A 20,188-nucleotide genomic window follows, 5' to 3' on the forward strand; every position below is an offset into this window, starting at 1 on the left:
CCCTAGGTTCGATTCCCCAGCACCACATATACAGAAAACGGCCAGAAGCGGCGCTGTGGCTCAAGTGGCAGAGTGCTAGCCTTGAGCGGGAAGAAGCCAGGGACAGTGCTCAGGCCCTGAGTCCAAGGCCAAAAAAAAAAAAAAAAAGTTGTACTTAGCGACTCAGGATACTGAAATCTAAGAGATTGCAATTTGAAGCTAGGCCAGGCAGGAAAAGTCCATGAGACTCTCATCTACAAAATTAACCACCAAAAAAGCAGAACTGGCTCAAGTGGTAGAGCTCTAGCTTAAGCAAAAAATACTCAAGACTAGGCCATGAGTTCCCAGTACCAAAGATGGAGCAAGTGACAGGCAGCAAATCATTTGTATCTTGTCATTTGGGACCTGTCTGAGCAACATCCTAAGAACCTATCTATTAAATAAAACAAAACAGAAGTAGGTGCCGAGGTACTGAGTAGGCTAAGATCTGTGAATTGAGATTCTAAACCAACATGCACAGAAAAATCCTAGTTACTCAGACAGCTGAGATATGATTATTAGGATTATGGTTCCAAGCCAGCTAGGGCAGGAAAGTCCATGAGACAAGTGGTACAGTGCTAGCCTTAAGCAAAAAAAACCTCTCAGTGCCCAAGCCTAGAGTTCAAGCCACATTACAAAAAAAAAAACATAATAGAGGTTTGAAGCCGCTGCACAGCAAAGTCTAGCTTAGAGGTAGCAATGTAGCTTACTAGTAGAGTGTTTGCCTAGCATGCATGAAGCCCTGGGTTTTATTCCTCAGAACTACATGAGCAGAAAAGGCCAGAAGTGGCACTGGGGATCAAGTGGGGATCAAGTCCTAACCTTTGGCAAAAGAAGCTCAGGAACAGTACCCACGCCCCCGAGTTCTAAACCCCAGACCTGGCAAAAAAAAAAAAAGGGGGGGTGGAAGGGAGGGGAGGGGAGGGGAGGGGAGGGGAGGGGAGGGGAGGGGAGGGGAGGGAAGGGAAGGGGGGGAAGGGAGGGGAAGGGAGGGGAAGGGAGGGGAAGGGAGGGGAAGGGAGGGGAAAGGAGGGAAAGGGAGGGGAGGCAACCAGACCCTGAGTTCAAGCCTCAGTATTGGCAGAATAATAATTCAAACAAAAATAAGATTACTCTTGCTGAGTCTCCAAACCCATATGCACACATAAACACTATTCTTCTCTATCAGATTACTGAGTACCTTTTTTTTTTAAACCTTAAAGTACTGGAGATTGAACCCAGGGACTTGTGTGTCTGCTTTGCAAAGCAATCCACTATTAAACTACAATCCCTAGCCCCACCCAATACTGTGTTTGCTGTAGAGTAGGTAAATTTAAGTAGCCAGCACTTGTAATTCTTCTCTCCACCCTATAAAATCTTGATTTAGGGCTGGGAATGTGGCATAGCCATAGAGTGCTTGCTTAGCATGCATAAAGCCCTGGGCTCAATTCTTCAGTACCACATAAATAGAAAAAGCCTCAAGCGGCACTGTGGCTCAAGTGCTAGATTGCTACCCGTGAGCAAAAGAAACTCAGGGACAGTGCTCAGGTTCTGAGTTCAAGCCCCAGGAATGGCAAAAAAAAAAACAAAGTCTTAACTTACGGTTTTATGTCATATCTACTTCTCAAAAATCACTAACTCGGGGCTAGGGATATGGCCTAATGGCAAGAGTGCCTGCCTCGTATACATGAGGCCCTGGGTTCGATTCCCCAGCACCACATATACAGAAAACGGCCAGAAGTGGCGCTGTGGCTCAAGTGGCAGAGTGCTAGCCTTGAGCAAGAAGCCAGGGACAGTGCTCAGGCCCTGAGTCCAAGCCCCAGGACTGGCCAAAAAAAAAAAAAAAATCACTTACTGTGGGGCTGGGAATATGGCCTAGTGGCAAGAGTGCTTGACTCATATTCATGAAGCCCTGGGTTCAATTCCCCAGCACCACATATATAGAAAATGGCTAGAGGTGGCGCTGTGGCTCAAGTGGCAGAGTGCTAGCCTTGAGCAAAAAGAAGCCACGGACAGTGCTCAGGCCCTCAGTTCAAAGCCCAGGACTGGCAAAAAAAAAAATCACTTACTGTGCTTCTCATTTTGTCAGAAGAATCATATATTTGCAACTAGCAAAGATTAATAACCTTAACCAGGCACCTGATATGTAAGGATTGTGGTTCAAAGCCAGCCTGGGCAGACAATTCTGTGACTCTCAACTCCAATTATTAGTGAAAATGGAAGCAATGGTATAACTCAAGTGTTAGAGGGTCAGCTATATTGAAAAAAAGCCCAGGAAAAAAAAAAGTGAGCTTTGAGTTCAAGTCCAAATACTGGCACACAAAAAGTTAATATCCTGCAACTGTCTCTGACTCTACTACCAATACAGGTGAAACTCATTTGTACAGGTTGAGTGAGCATCCTTAATTGAAAAAAACAAACCCAGAACTCAGAAATATGAAACACTTCTGATTTCATGTATTTTCAATGAGACCTTTGTTGTGTTGTGTTGTGTTTTTGTTTTTGTATTTTTAAAGAGGTCCTCACTGGCACTTGTGACTCACACTTGTAATCCTAGCTTTCCAGGAGGCTGAGACCTGTGAATTGAGGTTCAAAGCTTGCCCAAGCAAGAAAGTCTGAGATTCATATCTCCAATTAACCACCAGGAAACTAGAAGTGGTACCATGGCTAAGTTGTAGAGCACTAGCCTTGAGCAGAACTCATGGACAGTTAGTGTCCAGGCCTGGAGATCAAGCCCCACAACCAACAAAAAAATAAAATAAACAAAGAGGAACTCTCTTCCTTTTTTTTTAAAAAGGGAGATTTTTCTTGCTAATATAATCACTTCTAGCTCTGTAATCCTACCTGGCAATTCAAATAATAATACATATCAGTAGGACACAAATACACCTTCAATGAAGAAAAAAAAATCTGTATGAAAGTCCATTTTTGCAATCTCCATCAAAATCCCAGCTACATTCTTCACTGAAATAGAAAAAAAAAAAAGCCATAAATTCATATGGAACAATGAAAGACCTAGAATAGCCAAAGCAATTCTAGGCAAAAGGAGCTCAGGAGGTATCACAATACCAGACTTCAAGCTCTACTATAGGGCCATCATAACAAAAACAGCCTGGTACTGGCATAAAAACAGGCCTGAAGATCAATGAGATAGAATAGAAGACCCAGAAATAAATCCGCACACTTACAGCCAGCTGATATTTGACAAAGGAGCTAAAGACATACAATGGAAAAAAACATAGCCTCTTCAACTACTGGTGCTGGGAAAACTGGGCAGCCACATGTAGAAAACTCAAAGTGGACCCTAGCCTATCACCATGCATCAAGATCAACTCAAAATGGATTAAGGACCTCAACATCAGACCTGAAACCCTGAAAATACTGAAGGATAGAGTAGGAAAGACACTAGAACTTATAGGTACAGGTAGGAACTTCCTGAACGGAGTTCCCAGGGACACAACAGATAAGGGAGAGACTCGATAAATAGGACTACTACAAAATAAAAAGTTTCTGCACAGCTAAAGACATAGCCACCAAACTGGAAAGACAGCCAACCATACGGGAAAGGATCTTCACCAGCACAGCAACAGACAAAGGCCTAATATCTATCATCTACAGAGAACTCAAGAAACTAATCCCTCTAAACCCAGTAAACCAATTAGATGGGCAAAGGAGCTAAAGAGACTTCACAGGAGAAGAGATAATAAAAATGGCAAAGAAACATATGAGGAAATGTTCAACATCCCTGGCAGTAAAGGAAATGCAAATAAAAACAACCCTGACATAACAACCCATGCCAGTTAGAATGGACTATACTCTCAACTCAGGCAACAACAAAAGCTGGAGGGGATGCGGAGAAAGAGGAACCCTTCTCCACTGTTGGTGGGAGAGCAAACTAGTACAACCACTTTGGAGAACAGTATGGCGGTTCCTCAAAAAGCTCAGCATAGACATACCCTATGACCCAGCCATACCACTCCTAGGCACCTATCCTAAACAACATGTCCCAGGATACCATAAAGAATCTGCATTCATGTTTATTGCTACACAATTCACAATAGCCAAAATATGGAAACAACCCAGATGCCCCATTACTGATGAATGGATCCAAAAAAATGTGGTACCTGTACACAATGGAATACTACATAGTGATCAGAAATGATAAAATAATGGTATTTACAGGAAAATGGTCAGATCTTGAACAAATTATGTTGAGTGAGACAAGCCTAGAACACAAAGAACAAAGGCGCATGGTCTCCTTGATATATGACTGTTGGGGGGTAGAGGGGAACAGAAGAGACCAGGTCTGCAAAATAACAAACTTTTCAAATGGTATTTCCACATGTTAGGGTCAGTGACTTTACATTATGTATCTAAAACCAAACAATTACTAAACAAATATAAAAAGGTCTAGGATAGACCTATCAGAGGATCACAATAGCTCAACAGCTATGTATATATGATTATATAAGATGAGGCTAGGGCTGGGAATATGGCCTAGTGGCAAGAGTGCTTGCCTCGTATACATGAAGCCCTGGGTTTGATTCCCCAGCACCACATATATAGAAAATGGCCAGAGGGGCTGGGGAAATGGCTTAGTGGCAAGAGTGCTTGCCTCATATACATGAGGCCCTGGGTTCAATTCCTCAGCACCACATATACAGAAAATGGCCAGAAGTGGCGCTGTGGCTCAAGTGGCAGAGTGCTAGCCTTGAGCAAAAAAGAAGCCAGGGACAGTGCTCAGGCCCTGAGTTCACGGCCTAGGACTGGCCAAAAAAAAAAAAAAAAGTATGACATGTTTGGGCTGTGGATATGGCCTAGTGGCAAGAGCGCTTGCCTTGTATACATGAAGCCCTGGGTTCAATTCCCCAGCACCACATATATAGAAAACGGCCAGAAGTGGCGCTGTGGCTCAGGTGGCAGAGTTGCTAGCCTTGAGCAAAAGGAAGCCAGGGACAGTGCTCAGGCCTTGAGTCCAAGCCCCAGGAATGGCAAAAAAAAAAAAAAAAAAACAGGCCAGAAGTGTGCTGTGGCTCAAGTGGCAGAGTGCTAGCCTTGAGCAAGAAAAAGTCAGGGACAGCACTCAGGCCCTGAGTCCAAGGCCCAGGACTGGCAAAAAAAAAAAGATGAGGCTAAGCAAAATGAACTCCAAGAGAAGGAAACAGGAGGATTTTATTGTTGTCGTTATGTTTAATGTACTAGGTGAACTTCCTTTAGCATAACCCATGTGGTTACTGTATATGATTTTGGTACGCTGGACATTGTATATATGCTTACCTGAACTAGGGAAGGGAAAGAAAAATGAAGGAGGGTGTAATAAATGACAAGAAATGTACTCACTACCTTACTATGTAACTGTACCCCCTCTGTACATCACCTTGTCAATAAAATTTAATTTTTTTAAAAAATCTGTATGAGGGCTGGGGATATGGCCTAGTGGCAAGAGCGCTTGCCTTGTATACTTGAAGCCCTGGGTTCGATTTCCCAGCACCACATATACAGAAAATGGCCAGAAGTGGCGCTGTGACTCAAGTGGCAGAGTGCTAGCCTTGAGCAAAAAGAAGCCAGGGACAGTGTGTGCTCAGGCCCTGAGTCCAAGGCCCAGGACTGGCAAAAAAATATAAAATAAATAAATAAATAATAAAATAAAATAAAAAAATAAAAAATCTGTATGAAAGTCCATTTTTACCTTGCCTCATTAGCATTAATTGGTGTTCATGCCTAGCTGCTTCCATTTCTGTTTCCAGTTTCTCTTTGGCTTCTCTGATGTTTCTATCAACCTGCTCACGCTGCTGTTTTTCCATTTCATCAAGAGCCTTCCATCGAGATGCATACTCAAATTCAAATGTCCCAGGTTGAGCAAATCGTGGTGGTTGCTCTCTTTCCCTAAAATTACATTAAAAAACAAAGAAATATATTCTAAAGTAAAACAAAAACCAATAGTAACTACCACTTATTGAGCACTTATTATGTTGAAGGCATTCTGTCAAATGGTACTTTAATTATCTCATGGTAACATGATATGGATTCGACTAGCATGAGTTTGAGAAACTGCTTAAAAGAATGCCTATCTAGTGAGTAATGGAACCAAAATTTAAATCTACACATATAATGCTATAATGTGCCCTTCCCTTAGCATGAATAAAGCTTTTTGGATTTCATTTAATATACATGGGGGGGTGTCTAAAAAATACAGATCAAGCCAAGGCTGGTGGCTCAAGCCTGTAATCATAGCTGCTCAGAGGCTGAGACCTGAGGATTGCAGTTCAAAGCCAGTCTGGGCAGAAAAATCCCCATGAGACTCTTTTATCTCCAATTAACCACTCAAGTGCTGGAAGTGGAGCTGTGTCTCAAAGTGGTAGAGCACTAACCTTAAGCAAAAAAGTTCAAGGGCAGTGCCAAGGCCCTGAGTTCAATCCTCAGGACTGGCACACACATACCAGACCCCATTCTATTCCTGTTTAATATTTAATAGCCTGTAATCCCAGATAATCAGGAGGCCAGTTCAAATTAACTCCATTCTATGTTAATAAGGCAGGCATGGTGGAATGTACATGTGGTCCCCACTATGCAGAAGGCCTTAAGTTGAAAGAGTGCAATCTGATGCCAGCACCAGGCAAAAACTTGATACATTGCCTGAAGAAATAACCAAAGCAAAAAAGGTGTAGGACATGGCTCAAGTAGTACAGTGGTTGCCTAGCAAATGAGGGGGAGAGGGAAGAGAAAACAAAGAAGGGGTAAAAAAAGAGAAGCAAAAGAGCAGGAAAGGGAGGGGAGAAAAGATGGATAAATTATTCCAATTATTATTTATAGACCACATTATATGACTCGACAGAACACCTTAAAATCAGTAGTATTTGCAACAATTATAGTAACTCTAGATAGCACATATCCAAATATTCTTTATTATTCAACTCTTACTTATGATATTGTTGCGTTTTCTGCATTAGTTTCTCTGGCAAACCATCTTCATCATCAAATTGCTCCATGGGTTCCACAATGACTGGACGAGGGGTACTGGATAAGAACAGAGGCATTATTAAGAACATATTGTCTAAAATGAATAATCTCTTCTAAACATCTTAGATATATATTTGGAAAATGCCTGGGTTAACAAAATGTCTCAGCAAGGATTGTATATTCATAAAATCTGTCAATAAGCACTTTCTGAGTCAATATAGGTGAATAAACACCTAAGTACATAAGTCACTAATTATGAACCAGCACAACCAATATAATTAAGTTCAATAAAATGTTTTAAATGTGCACCTACCGGGCTGGGGATATAGCCTAGCGGCAAGAGTGCCTGCCTCGGATACACGAGGCCCTAGGTTCGATTCCCCAGCACCACATATACAGAAAACGGCCAGAAGCGGCGCTGTGGCTCAAGTGGCAGAGTGCTAGCCTTGAGCGGGAAGAAGCCAGGGACAGTGCTCAGGCCCTGAGTCCAAAGGCCCAGGACTGGCAAAAAAAAAAAAAAAATGTGCACCTACCACATTCTATATATGTAATCCCTACCATCACCACATCCCACAATTCAAACCACTCATCTCTGTGCCTAATACTATTGTTCAGAACAGCATTTCTTTTTTTTTTCTTTCTTTTTTTGCCAGTCCAGGGGCTTGAACTCAGGGCCTGGGCACTGTCCCTGAGCTTCTTTTATTCTAGGTTAGGACTCTACCACTTGACCCACAGCACCACTTCCATCTTTTTCTGTTTATGTGGTACTGAGGAATCAAACTCAGGGTGGAAGCTCATCCTAAGTAAACACTCTACCACTAAACCACATTTCCAGCCCTCAGAATACTATTTCTTAAAGTGAAAGCCAGAGTGGAGGTATGGCTCAAGCCTTGAAGAAAAAGCTAAGAAAGGGAGAATGCTCTGGTTCTGAATTCAAGCTCCAGTACTGGCATGCAAGTACCTGTGCATACACAAAGCTAAAGCCTAAAAATGGAACCTAAATCAGCTAGAGAGAAAGAAAAAGAGGAGGGCACAACACACAGGGCATTCAAGGAGTAAGTTAGGAAGAGAACAAAGAGAGAATGAGTATCAATCAAGGCAGGAATTTTCTGAGCAGCAAATTGGAAAGAGAATGTACAAGTGGGATTTCATCTTAGCTAAAAAGCTCCTTTACAGCAAAAGACATAGTTTCTAAGCTAAAAAAGAGCCTGCAGAATGGGGGATCTTTAGTAGCTAGACATCTGACCAGGGCCTAATATCCAAAAACATCAAAGAGCTTAAGAAAACCCTTCCAAAAACTCAATTCAATAAATGGACAAAGGAGTTAAACAGATACTCTCAAAAGAATGGCCAATAAACACAGGAGGAAATGGTCAACAACCCTGGCCATAGAAGAAATGCAAATCAAAACAACACTGAGCTTCTATCTCACCCTGGTAATATTGGCCACCATCAAGAATATGAACAAGTTTGGTCCCGTTGGTTCATACCTACTCAGGAGGCTGAGATCTGAGGATTGATTATGATTCAAAGCCATCCCTGGCAGGGAAGTCTGTGAGACTCTTACCTCCAATTAGCCATCAAATATTCAGAAGTGGAGCTATGACTCAAGGAGTAGAGAGCTAGCCTTGAGCAAAAAAGCTCAGAGGTCAAGCCCAGGACCAGCATTAAATAAGAAAAAAAAAGGGGGGGGATGGGAATATGGCCTAGTGGCAAGAGTGCTTGCTTCATATACATGAAGCCCTAGGTTCGATTCCTCAGCACCACATATATAGAAAGGCCAGAAGTGGGCTGGGAATATGTCCTACTGGCAAGCAAGAGTGCTTGCCTCGTATAAATGAAGCCCTGGGTTCGATTCCCCAGCACCACATATATAGAAAATGGCCATAAGTGGCGCTGTGGCTCAAGTGGCAGTGCGCTAGCCTTGAGCAAAAGAAGCCAGAGACAGTGCTCAGGCCCTGAGTCCAAGGCCCACAACTGGCAAAAAAAAAAGACATAAAAAGGCCAGAAGTGCGCTGTGGCTCAAGTTGGCAGAGTGCTAGCCTTGAGCAAGGAGACTCCAGGGACAGTGCTTAGGCCCTGAGTGCAAGCCCCAGGACTGGCCAAAAAAAAAAAAAAAATCAACTATCTAAACACAGGTCACAGAGCAACCATAGTTATTTCCACACAGTAGAATAAGCCATAAAAGTAACCAAGTACTGTACACATATGGTTGAAATCTCATTATTATGGCAAACAGAAACTGTATGACACAACAGTGTACAGTATATAGGTTCATTTAATACTTCTCTAGATAAAACTTTAGTAACAGATCAATACTTAAATATGGTAGGGGAAAAATATGGAATAACAAAACAACTTTTGCAAAATGATGGAAACTTTCCATATCTTGCTTACAGTGGTAAAAATAAAAATATTTTAAAAACTCACTGGGTACATTTAAAATAGTGTTACAGGGCACTGGTGGCTCAAACTTGTAATCCTAGCTACTGAGGAGGCTCAGATCTGAGGATCTGGTTAGAAACCAGCCTGAGCAGATAAATCCAGAGACTCTTACCTCCTCGTAACCAGCAAAAAGCCAGAAGAGGAGGTATAGCTAGTCTTAAATGGAAAAACCTAAGCCCCAGTCTCAGCATACACACATACACACAATATGGGTGCTTTTTAATATATGTAAGCTATACCCCAATAAAGCTAACATTCCCTAAAACATTACTTCACATGATTTCTAGTGAGAAATACACAAAAATTCATTATTTTTATTGAATATTCCCTCAATATCTACTTACCATATGCCAAAACAGCAGTCAAGAAAAGACAAGTAGGGGCTGGGGATATAGCCTAGTGGCAAGAGTGCCTGCCTCGGTATACCCGAGGCCCTAGGTTCGATTCCCCAGCACCACATATACAGAAAACGGCCAGAAGCGGCGCTGTGGCTCAAGTGGCAGAGTGCTAGCCTTGAGCAGGAAGAAGCCAGGGACAGTGCTTAGGCCCTGAGTCCAAGGCCCAGGACTGGCCAAAAAAAAGAAAAGACAAGTAACAGACAGGAATTCATATTTAAATGAACAAAAAGATATTTAACTTACGTTGTTAGCAAAAATGCCCCATCACCACATCTCTCCAGAGCCTTTCGTGCAGGAGGTTTTGCTGCGAATTCTACAAAACCTTTTCCTGTAGCTCTACCACGATCATCCACAACCACAACAGCTTTCTCTACAGGACCAAACTGGGAAAATGCTTGCTCTAGGAGCTCATTGGAAACAACTGGAGAAAGGTTCTTGACAGTTAAGGCTGCTCCATGTGTAGCAAATCGAATTCGGAGGGGTCTGCTCTTCAAAATGGTGCCATCCAATTCTGCTTTTGCAATTTCAGCCAGTGTTCTGGATTCCTTTTTAGGAGGAAAAAAAATGCTTTTTAATAATAAGAACAAGAAATTTAAAATAGTGGTTCTTTTAATTTGTCTCTTAAAGGGAATCAATACATTGAACTGAAGAGACAGGTACCTTTTAAGTTTTTAGGGTTTGCTTGTTTAGTTCTGTTAAGGCAATTCGCTCTAATTACAGTTTGCCCATTTTTTCCTGTCCTTACATTAACTTTTACTACCCCCTTTCTCTTTTTTTTTTTTTTTTTAAGATTTTTTTTTTTTTTTTTTTTGGCCAGTCCTGGGCCTTGGACTCAGGGCCTGAGCACTGTCCCTGGCTTCTTCCCGCTCAAGGCTAGCACTCTGCCACTTGAGCCACAGCGCCGCTTCTGGCCGTTTTCTGTATATGTGGTGCTGGGGAATCGAACCTAGGGCCTCGTGTATCCGAGGCAGGCATTCTTGCCACTAGGCTATATCCCCAGCCCTACCCCCTTTCTCTTGACAAAAGATTGAGAACCAGAAAGGGAACTGCAGTTACCTTTTGTTACTTGAGAGGTTTGAAAAAATTGTCATATACATGGTTGAAAGTTTAGCCAAGGGGCTGGGGATATGGCCTAGTGGCAAGAGTGCCTGCTTCATATACATGAGGCCCTGGGTTCGATTCCCCAGCACCACATATACAGAAAATGGCCAGAAGTGGCGCTGTGGCTCAAGAGGCAGAGTGCTAGCCTTGAGCGGGAAGAAGGCAGGGACAGTGCTCAGGCCCTGAGTCCAAGCCCCAGGACTGGCCAAAAAAAAAAAGGAAGTTTAGCCAAGTGTCAGCAGGCTCATGCCTATAATCCTAGCTTCTTAGGCGGCTAGTTCAAAGCCAGCATGTGTGGGCAGACACATCTGTGAGACTCTTATCACCAAATAACTAGCAAGACTGAAGTGGAGGTATAGCTCAAGCGGTAAGGCACCAGCTATGAACAAAAAAAAGCTGTGTAAGAGCGCCAAGCTCCCAGTTCAAGCCCTATTACTTGCAGGCAGGCAGGCACGCACAAAATGGCTGAGATTAAAAATAAAAGTTGTTTGTGCCTAGATAACTGGTATCTTTACGAAATGGATGATAGAGTCACTTTATTATGTATGAGTGTGTGTGTATACTTCAATACTTAAGTTTCACCTCAGTCAGGCTTGCTAGGCAGGAGCTATACCACGTGTGCCACATCTTCAATTTTTAGGCTGTTCTGGGGTTCTTTTGTTTTTTAAGATAGGGTCTTGATTTTTTTGGTTGGTTATGGCGCTCAAACTTGGGGCCTGGGCACTCTCCCTGAGCTCTGGCACTCAAGGCCAGTACTCTATCACTTTAGAGCCACGGTGACACTTCTGTTGTTTTCTGAGTAGTTTATTAAAGAAATTAGTCTCACAGGAACTTTCCTGCACAGCTGGCTTCAAACCACAATCCTCAGATCTCAGCTTCCTGAGCGGCTATGATTACAGGCATGTGCCACATGCACCAAGCAGGGTGTTTTTTTTGTGTTTGTTTTTTTTTAAACTAGGCTGGCCTAGATCAAAATCCCCCTATTTACACTTGTCACCATAGCTAGGATGACAAGCAAAAAGTCCATGAAGTGGAGCTGTGGCTCAGAGTGGTACCCTTGAGCTAAAGAGCTCAGGGACAGTGCTTAAACCCCATACCTGACAAAACAATTCACTAAAAAATATTTGGGGGGCTGGGAATATAGCCTGGTGATAGAGTGCTTGCCTCACATACATGAAGCACTGGGTTCAATTCCTAGCACCACATATATAGAAAAAGCCAGAAGTGGTGCTGTGGCTCAAGTAATAAGAGTGCTAGCCTTGAGCAAAAGCTCAGGGATAGTGCCCAGGCCCTGAGTTTAAGCCCTAGGACTTTTGGCAAAAAATCCATGAGAGGGGCTGGGAATGTGGCCTAGTGGCAAGAAAGCTTGCCTCGTATACATGAAGCCCTGGGTTTGATTCCCCAGCACCACCTATATAGAAAACGGCCAGAGGTGGCGCTGTGGCTCAAGTGGCAGAGTGCTAGCCTTGAGCAAAAACAATCCAGGGACAGTGCTCAGGCCCTGAGTCCAAGGCCAAGGACTGGCAAAAAAAAAAAAAATCCATGAGATTCTGTTCTCCAATTAACCACCAAAAAGTCCAAAGTGGAGCTATGGCTATGGCTCAAGGTAGTGCACTAGCCTTAAGCATAAGGACAGAGACCTCGGCCCCAGGTACCCTGACTCTCTGTCTCTGTGTCTTTCTCAAACTCTGCCCCCACCTCTCTTCTCTCTCTCTCTCTCACACACACACACACTATCTGGATGAGGTGGCTTAAGTCTCTTATCTATAATCCTACCTACTTTGATCTGAGGATCTCGGTTTGAAGCCAGACCAAACAGACAAAACCAAGAAACTCATACCCAATTAGCCAGCAAATGCCAGGAGTAAAGGTATGGTTCAAGTGGTAGAGTGCCAACCTTGAGCAAAAAAGCTAAGGGAAAGCAAAGAGAGTTGGAGCCCTGGTGTCAGCACATACACATAAACATACATACACATACATACACATACACACACACACACACACATACACATACACACACACACATACACATACACACACACACACACACACGGAATAATGATGATGATGATCACGACGTCGATGACAATAATAATAATAATAGAGTGAGGCTGGGCACCAGTGGCTCATGCCTGTAATCCTAGCTACTCAGGAGGCTGACATCTGAGGACTGTGGCTCAAAGCCAGCCCAGGGAAGCAAAGTCCATGAGACTCTTATCTCCAATTAACCACCAGAAAATCAGAAGTGGTGCTGTGGCTAAAGTGGTAGAGTGCTAGCCTTGAGCTGAAGAGCTCAGTGACATCACCCAGGCCCAAAATTCAAGCCCTACGACTAACCAAAAAAAAAAAAATCAGAGTGAGTAAGTGGAGGAACAATATTGTCTTAAAATAAATGCATCTATTAGCTCACTTATGTCATTATAACCACTCTGTATATCACCTTTATAACAATAAAGTATAAATTAAAATAATTTTAATGGGCTTGGAATATGGCCTAGTGGCAAGAGTGCTTGCCTCATATACTTCATGAAGCCCCTAGGTTCGATTCCTCAGCACCACAGATACAGAAAAAGCCAGAAGTGGTGCTGTGGCTCAAGTTGGCAGAGTGCGCTGGCCTTGGGCAAAATGAAGCCAGGGACAGTGCTCAGGCACTGAGTTCAAGCCCCAAAACTGGCAAGAAAAAATAAAATAATTGTTAAGACCAAGTGCCAATTACTATAAAATATTATGGGAAGAACAATTTTGCTGGAGGAAGTGGCACACACATGTAATTCCTATGGGAATTAGGAAAAAGGACCATGAGTTCTAGGCAAACCTGGACTATGTAATGAAACTGTCTCAGACAACTTGTACTTAGAGAATTCAAAGATGAGACAGAGGGGCTGGGGATATGGCCTAGTGTTAAGAGTGCTTGCCTCGTATAGATGAAGCCCTGGGTTTGATTCCCCAGCACCACATATACAGAAAATGGCCAGAAGTGTCGCTGTGGCTCCAGTGGCAGAGTGCTAGCCCTGAGCAAAAAAGAAGTCAGGGACAGTGCTCAGGCCCTGCCTGAGTCCAAGCTCCAAGACTGGCCAAAAAAAAAAAAAAAAAAAAAAAAAAAGATGAGACAGAATACAGGCATCTACAACAATAAATGACAAACTGGTCAAAGTTAATAAAAGTGTATTCTTTTGCACTGTGGCATGGGAACTGTCCAGGAACTTTTAAAAAAATCTTATATGCTTATGTGAGAAGAGTACAAATACAATAATACCCAATGAAAAACTGTCTTGATGTCATAGGAACTCTATTCAGCACCTAAAATTTTCACAATGGCCCAAAATCAATACCCTTAACAAATACCCATCTATCTACAGAATTATTTTTATAAACCAAATGAAGTTAACCTCTTCAGATACTGAAAATAATTGTATTTTTTCCTTTACTCAGCATTGTTAGTAATAGAAAGCATTTAATGAATAAGTCATGCACTTTGTTACCTATTAAGCCATATAATCTAACAATGCTGAAAGCTAGATTTTAGGATTGAAGGCTTGAATTTAAATGCTGTCAGGTAGACTTGAGAATAGAAAGGAGGAAATCTCTTAGGGCATTAATAATATATATTTTATAGGGTTTCAAGTTAAACGTGAAACTCATCAAATAGTACAACTGAAGTATGTAGTAGTTCTGAGTGGTGGGGATCTATTTCAATGGCAGAATGCCTACAAAGCATATACAAGGTTCTAGATTTGATTCTCACCACTGCCTCCAAAAAGTGCCTTTCACTGTGTATATACACCTAAGTATATACACACTTATATACACACACACAAACACACACACACAAAAATTACCTCAGACGGGCTGTGGATATGGCCTAGTGGCAAGAGTGCCTGCCTCGTATACATGAGGCCCTGGGTTCGATTCCCCAGCACCACATATACAGAAAATGGCCAGAAGTGGCGCTGTGGCTCAAGTGGCAGAGTGCTAGCTTTGAGCAAAAAGAAGCCAGGGACAGTGCTCAGGCCCTGAGTCCAAGTCCCAGGATTGGCCAAAAAAAAAAAAAAATTTTTTTTTTAATTACCTCAGACAAGTAATACTGGACTTCAGTATGCTAGAATGTTAAAAGGTCACAAATTGATAGATGAAAATGGATAGATAGAAAATGTGAAAACGACAGCAAAATTTAGCAGACAGGGCAGTGTATACCTGTAATCCCAGTACTAGGAAGGCTGAGGCAGGAGTATCTTGAATTCATTCCTGAGCAAAACAAAAACCAGGGATGGGTGCTGATGGCTCACACCTGTGATCCTAGCTACTTACGAGGCTTAAGAACTGAGGAGAGATTCAGCAAAAAGCTGAACTTGGGGCATGCAAAAGTGGTAGAGCTCAGTCATGAATGAAAAAGCTTGAACAAAAAAAGCTGAGTGAAATGGGGATCTAGTACACATAATCAAGGCTAGAAAACAAATCCTGATGCGGAGTGGGGGAAAAGGAACTCTCAATACACTGTTGATAGAGATAAAAACTAGAGCAATCACTCTACTATGGAAATCAGTATGGAGGGTTCTTCAGAAAACTAAAAATAGCTTAATGTCAACTCAGGATGCTGAGAAATACTAAAAAGACTAAGATCTGAATATTGAAGTTCAAAGCTAGTCAAGACAGAAAAATCCAGGCGACTCCATCACTATTTAACCAGCAAAAAAGTGGGAAGTGGAGGTGTAGTTCAAGTGTTAAGAGTGCTAGCCTTGAGCAAAAAGGCTCATGACAGCATCCAGGCCCTGCGTTTAGGACCAGCACCAAAAAAAAAATAACCTGTATTCTAATTTTTAGTTTTGTTATTATAAAGGTGATATACAGAGGGGTTACAGCCACGTAAGTAAAGAGTACATTTCTTTTTGGACAATGTCACCCCTTCCCTTACTCTCTCCCAGTTTTTTGTTCCCATCCCCTATGTTAATTCTTATAGACAAACCTTTCCGACACAAAAAACTTAGGCTGAACCCATGCAACTTGTGGGATGGAATCTGGGGGAGAGTGAAGATGTAACATTGTCCAAACAAAGAAATATACTCATTAACTTATTAAATAGTAAATAGGTGCTGGTGGCTCACAACTGCAATTCTAGCTACTCAGGAGGCTGAGATCTGAGGATTGTGGTTCAAAGCTATCCCAGGCAGGGAATCCTATGAGATTCTTATTTCCAAAACTACTCAGAAAAGGCCAGGAGTGGTGCTGTGTCTCAAGTGGTTCAGTGCTAGCCTTGAGCACAGAGGCTCAGGGTCAGCATCCAGGCCCCGAGTTCAAGCCCCCGGACGCCAAAAAAAAAAAAAAAAAGAAGAAATTAATTTTTAAAATGTAGATTGTGTTGGTAGGAGCATATCCCAAAGGAGTAGGGAACAGCATCTTTTTCATCTCCCCATTTTAATTTAAACCAAAAGAGAGAAAAAGATAATACATTGTGCTGTCTAATACACTATCCACTAGGGCCTATTTAAATTTATAAGAATAAGCATTTCAATCCTATGTCAGGTACCAGTGGCTCACATCTGTAATCCTTGCTACTCAGGAGGCTGAGATCTGAAGAACCTTATTCAAAGTCAGCTGGGGCAAGAAAGTCTTTAAGACTTTTATCTCCAATTAACCATCAAAAAAGCCGAAAGTGGAACTGTGACTCAAGTGGCAGAGTGCTAGCCTTGAGCAAACATCTCAGGGATAGAGTCCAAACCCTGAATGTAAGCCCTAGGATGGGCCCAAAAATACATGCATATATATGTAAGTACATACATATATACATACATACATTCATGCATACATACACAAAATTCTACTCTCCAGTCCCACTAACATTCCAAGTGCTAAGTCATATGTCTACTATACTAGACAGTACAGGTCCATCACTGCAGACGGTTCTATTAGACAATGCTACTACATCAAGGGAAAAGGTGTGTTTATAATACCCTAAAAGCTTAAGAAAAAGTTTTTTCCCCATGTTAATGATTATTGGTGTATTATTAATTGTAAGGTTCTTAAAACAGGGACAAATACAGCCTCTTCACTCTTCTACTAGATTATCACCTTCTGACTAAGATAGGCCAGATGGTTAGATCATAAAAGTAGTACATAGACTTTATCCAAACTTTATAACAGTTTATCAGATGTATTAACAGTTTATAATACAATTCATAATGCAGAATCCCAACTATATAGCATAATAATTTATTGTAGATATGTAACTTCCCACATTCTAGGATTTTTTTTTCCCTACTTTTGCTTTTTCATCAGTTGCTTGAGCCCTGAGCGCAAGGCTAGCGCTCTATCACTTGGAGCCACAGCTTTTTCTTTTTTTTTTTGGCCAGTCCTGGGGCTTGGACTCAGGGCCTGAGCACTGTCCCTGGCTTCTTTTTGCTCAAGGCTAGCACTCTGCCACTTGAGCCACAGCGCCACTTCTGGCCGTTTTCTGTATATGTGGTGCTGGGGAATTGAACCCAGGGCCTCATGTATAGGAGGCAAGCACTCTTGCCACTAGGCCATATCCCCAGCCCCAGCCACAGCTTTTTCTGAGTAGTTTATTGGAGATAATCTCTGGAGGGCTGGGAACATGGTCTAGTGGCAAGAGTGCTTGCCTCCTATAAATAAAGCCCTGGGTTTGATTCCTCAACACCACATATATAGAAAAAGCCAGAAGGGGCACTGTGGCTCAAGTGGCAGAGTGCTAGCCTTCAGCAAAAAGCCAGGGACAGTGCCCAGAGTCCAAGGCCCAGGACGGCAAAAAAAAAAAAAAATTATCTCTGGGACAGGCCCCTCAAACGAGATCCTTAGATCTCAGCCTCCTGCAGAACTAGGATTACAGGGGTAAGCGACTAGTGCTCAACTATCTAAGATGCTTTTTTGAGCTGGGCACTGATGGCTCATATCTGTAATCCTAACTATACAGGAAACGGAGCTGAGGATGTGACTCCAACCTAGCTCTGGCAGGGAAGTCCAACAGACTCCTATTTCCAATTAATCACGAAAAAGCTGAAGGCTCAAGTGACAGAATGCCAGCCTTGAGGGAAAAAGGTGAGTGCGCCCATGTCCAGAGTTCAAGCCCCAATAGCAGCACTCAAAAGAACCAAGAAACAACAACAAAAACCTGTATAATCCACAGACTTCACCATAAAACCCACGGGAAAACGTTAAAAAGTAAAAATTTGTTCTGCGTGTAATTATCACAAATCAAGCTGTGATGTGTGAGGACAGCTCCACACACAGGTGGGGGCGTGGCTCCTGGGGCATGGCACCAGCCTGTAAAGCTAATACAAGGCCTTAAATTCAAATTTCAAAACTACCTCTATCCCAAAAAAATAAAGATTAAGCATGCACAAATCACTGGACAACTTTTCTGAAGTTCAAATTAAATGGGGATGCACAATGTTATAATCCTGGGATACATCCTGTTTTCCCCCCATTCACAACCTCAAGAACACGAGAAGAAAGGGGCTGGGAATATGGCCTAGTGGTAAAGTGCTTGCCTCCTATACATGAAACCCTGGGTTCGATTCCTCAGCACCACATATATAGAAAAGCCCCAGGACTAGCAAAAGAGAAAAAAAAAAACAAAAAACACTAGATTCCCTAACCAATCAGCACTGAGCCTTGAGCCGTTACTGGCCAGGCAGAGCTTGAGGCAGCCGAATGGTACAAGGTAAAAAGGGGACTGAGCTGGAGGGGAGAAAAACGAGGTTTACTGCCAAAACCATGGCGGCTTTGCAGGAAAGCAAAGAGAAGCAGGTCTGCTGATTGGAACCTTGCACTCTGTGAAATTTCAAGCTCGAGAGTAGCTTTCGCTCCAACTTTTTAATTTTGCCTCTTTCAGAATCATCACTCCGGGGCTGGGAATGTAGCTTTAGCGGTAGGGTGCTTGCCATGTATGTAGGAAGCCCTGGGTTCGATTTCTGAACACCACATACACAGGAAAAGCCAGAAGTGGTGCTGTGGGTAGCCTTGGGCAAAAAGAAGCCAGAGACAGTGCTCAAGCCCTGTGACTGGCAAAAAATAAAATAAAAAAGTAAGAATTATCACTGCAGCCGGAAACCGGTAGCTCACGCCTGTAATGTTAATTACTCAGGAGGCTGAGATGTGAGGATCGCGGTTTAAAGCCAGGCCGGCAGGAAACTCTTATCTCCAATAAATCGCCAAAAGCCGGAAAGTGGAGCTGTGGGTTCAAGTGGTAGGGAAAGAAAAAAAAAATTTAAGGGGGGGGGGGGACAAGAAAAAAAAAAAGGGAACAAATTGTTACCTCCAAACACCCCGCGTGCCACGTCCAGACCTCGACCCCGGCGGGCTCCCGACGGCCCCCTACCCCCACCCCACCCCACCCCATCCGGCTCCGGGACGCCGGCGCGCGGCTGCGGACTGACCAGGCGGATGAAGCCGAAGCCGCGGTCGCGGTTGATGAAGACCTCGCTGGGCTCGCCGTAGCGCTCGAAGAGCCGCTTGAAGTCGTCCTCGGTGATGTCGGTGGGCAGGTTCCCCACAAACAGGCGGCAGCGCTGCGTGTACGTCTTCTCGCCCGGCTTCAGGAAGCTCTTGATGTCGATGGTGAAGCCCGCCTCTTCCTCGGGGTGCTCCTCCGACGGCGCGGCGCCCGGCGGGGCCTGCTCCCCCGCCAGCGACAGCGCCATGGCCGCCGCCGCCGCCGCGGTGGGCGGCTCACCCTCGCCGGCTGCGGACTCGAGCGCGCGAAGGCGGGCCGGGTTCTTCTCGATGCGCACTTGCTTCAGGTTTCCCCGTAACATCATCTTCCACGAGTCCGCCTCGGATACCGGAGACCAGGCCCAGAGGTAAAGACGAAGACGTCTCCGCGTGTATCTATGGAAACACACCAGAGAAAATGAGGGGAGACACCGCCCGGGGAACCGAGGCCGCAGCCCAGCCTCCCGAAACTCACGCCCTCGGCAGCCGCAGGTTCAAAATGGCGCTGCCACAATCTGCAGTTGGAAGAAGGGATGCGGACGCCAGTCCCGCCCCTCCGCGACGCGCCTGCGCAGACAGGCCTGCGACGGGAGACGTTGATTCGCAACGCGCGTGCGCACGTCGGAGAGCGCCTCACCGCCCGAACTTCCTGTATTGTATGGGGGGGGGCGGAATACAGCTTCTCGTCCTACTGTAAAGGAGAGTGCGGATTTCAGATTTCATTTACAGGATAACTGGTCTGCGGAGTGCCTCAGGAAGAACACGGTTTGGGAAATCCCTTTATGCTTTTAAAGATGCTGAAATTAAGCCATGTGACGGTGGCTCACGCCTGTAATCCTGGC

The 20,188-nt window shown here is 43.7% G+C and overlaps 1 protein-coding gene across 2 annotated transcripts in view; it reads right to left on the minus strand.

The window, feature by feature from the left end:
* Pspc1 (paraspeckle component 1) overlaps positions 1-19,981 on the minus strand; it is a 66,922-nt gene extending 46,941 nt beyond the window's left edge. The window contains exons 1-4 of one of the 2 annotated variants that reach the window (XM_048341683.1): positions 19,292-19,981; positions 10,044-10,345; positions 6,919-7,014; positions 5,687-5,883 (exon numbers count right to left, since the gene is read on the minus strand). In XM_048341683.1, coding sequence (XP_048197640.1) covers positions 5,687-5,883; positions 6,919-7,014; positions 10,044-10,345; positions 19,292-19,672 — 976 coding nt within the window. In that variant the 5' untranslated portion in view covers positions 19,673-19,981. The remainder of the gene's footprint in view (positions 1-5,686; positions 5,884-6,918; positions 7,015-10,043; positions 10,346-19,291) is intronic. The other variant, XM_048341684.1, reaches the window with a different exon arrangement.
* Between the last annotated feature and the right edge of the window lie 207 nt (positions 19,982-20,188).

This window comes from Perognathus longimembris, chromosome 3 (assembly GCF_023159225.1).
Source record: "Perognathus longimembris pacificus isolate PPM17 chromosome 3, ASM2315922v1, whole genome shotgun sequence".
NCBI lineage: Eukaryota > Metazoa > Chordata > Mammalia > Rodentia > Heteromyidae > Perognathus > Perognathus longimembris.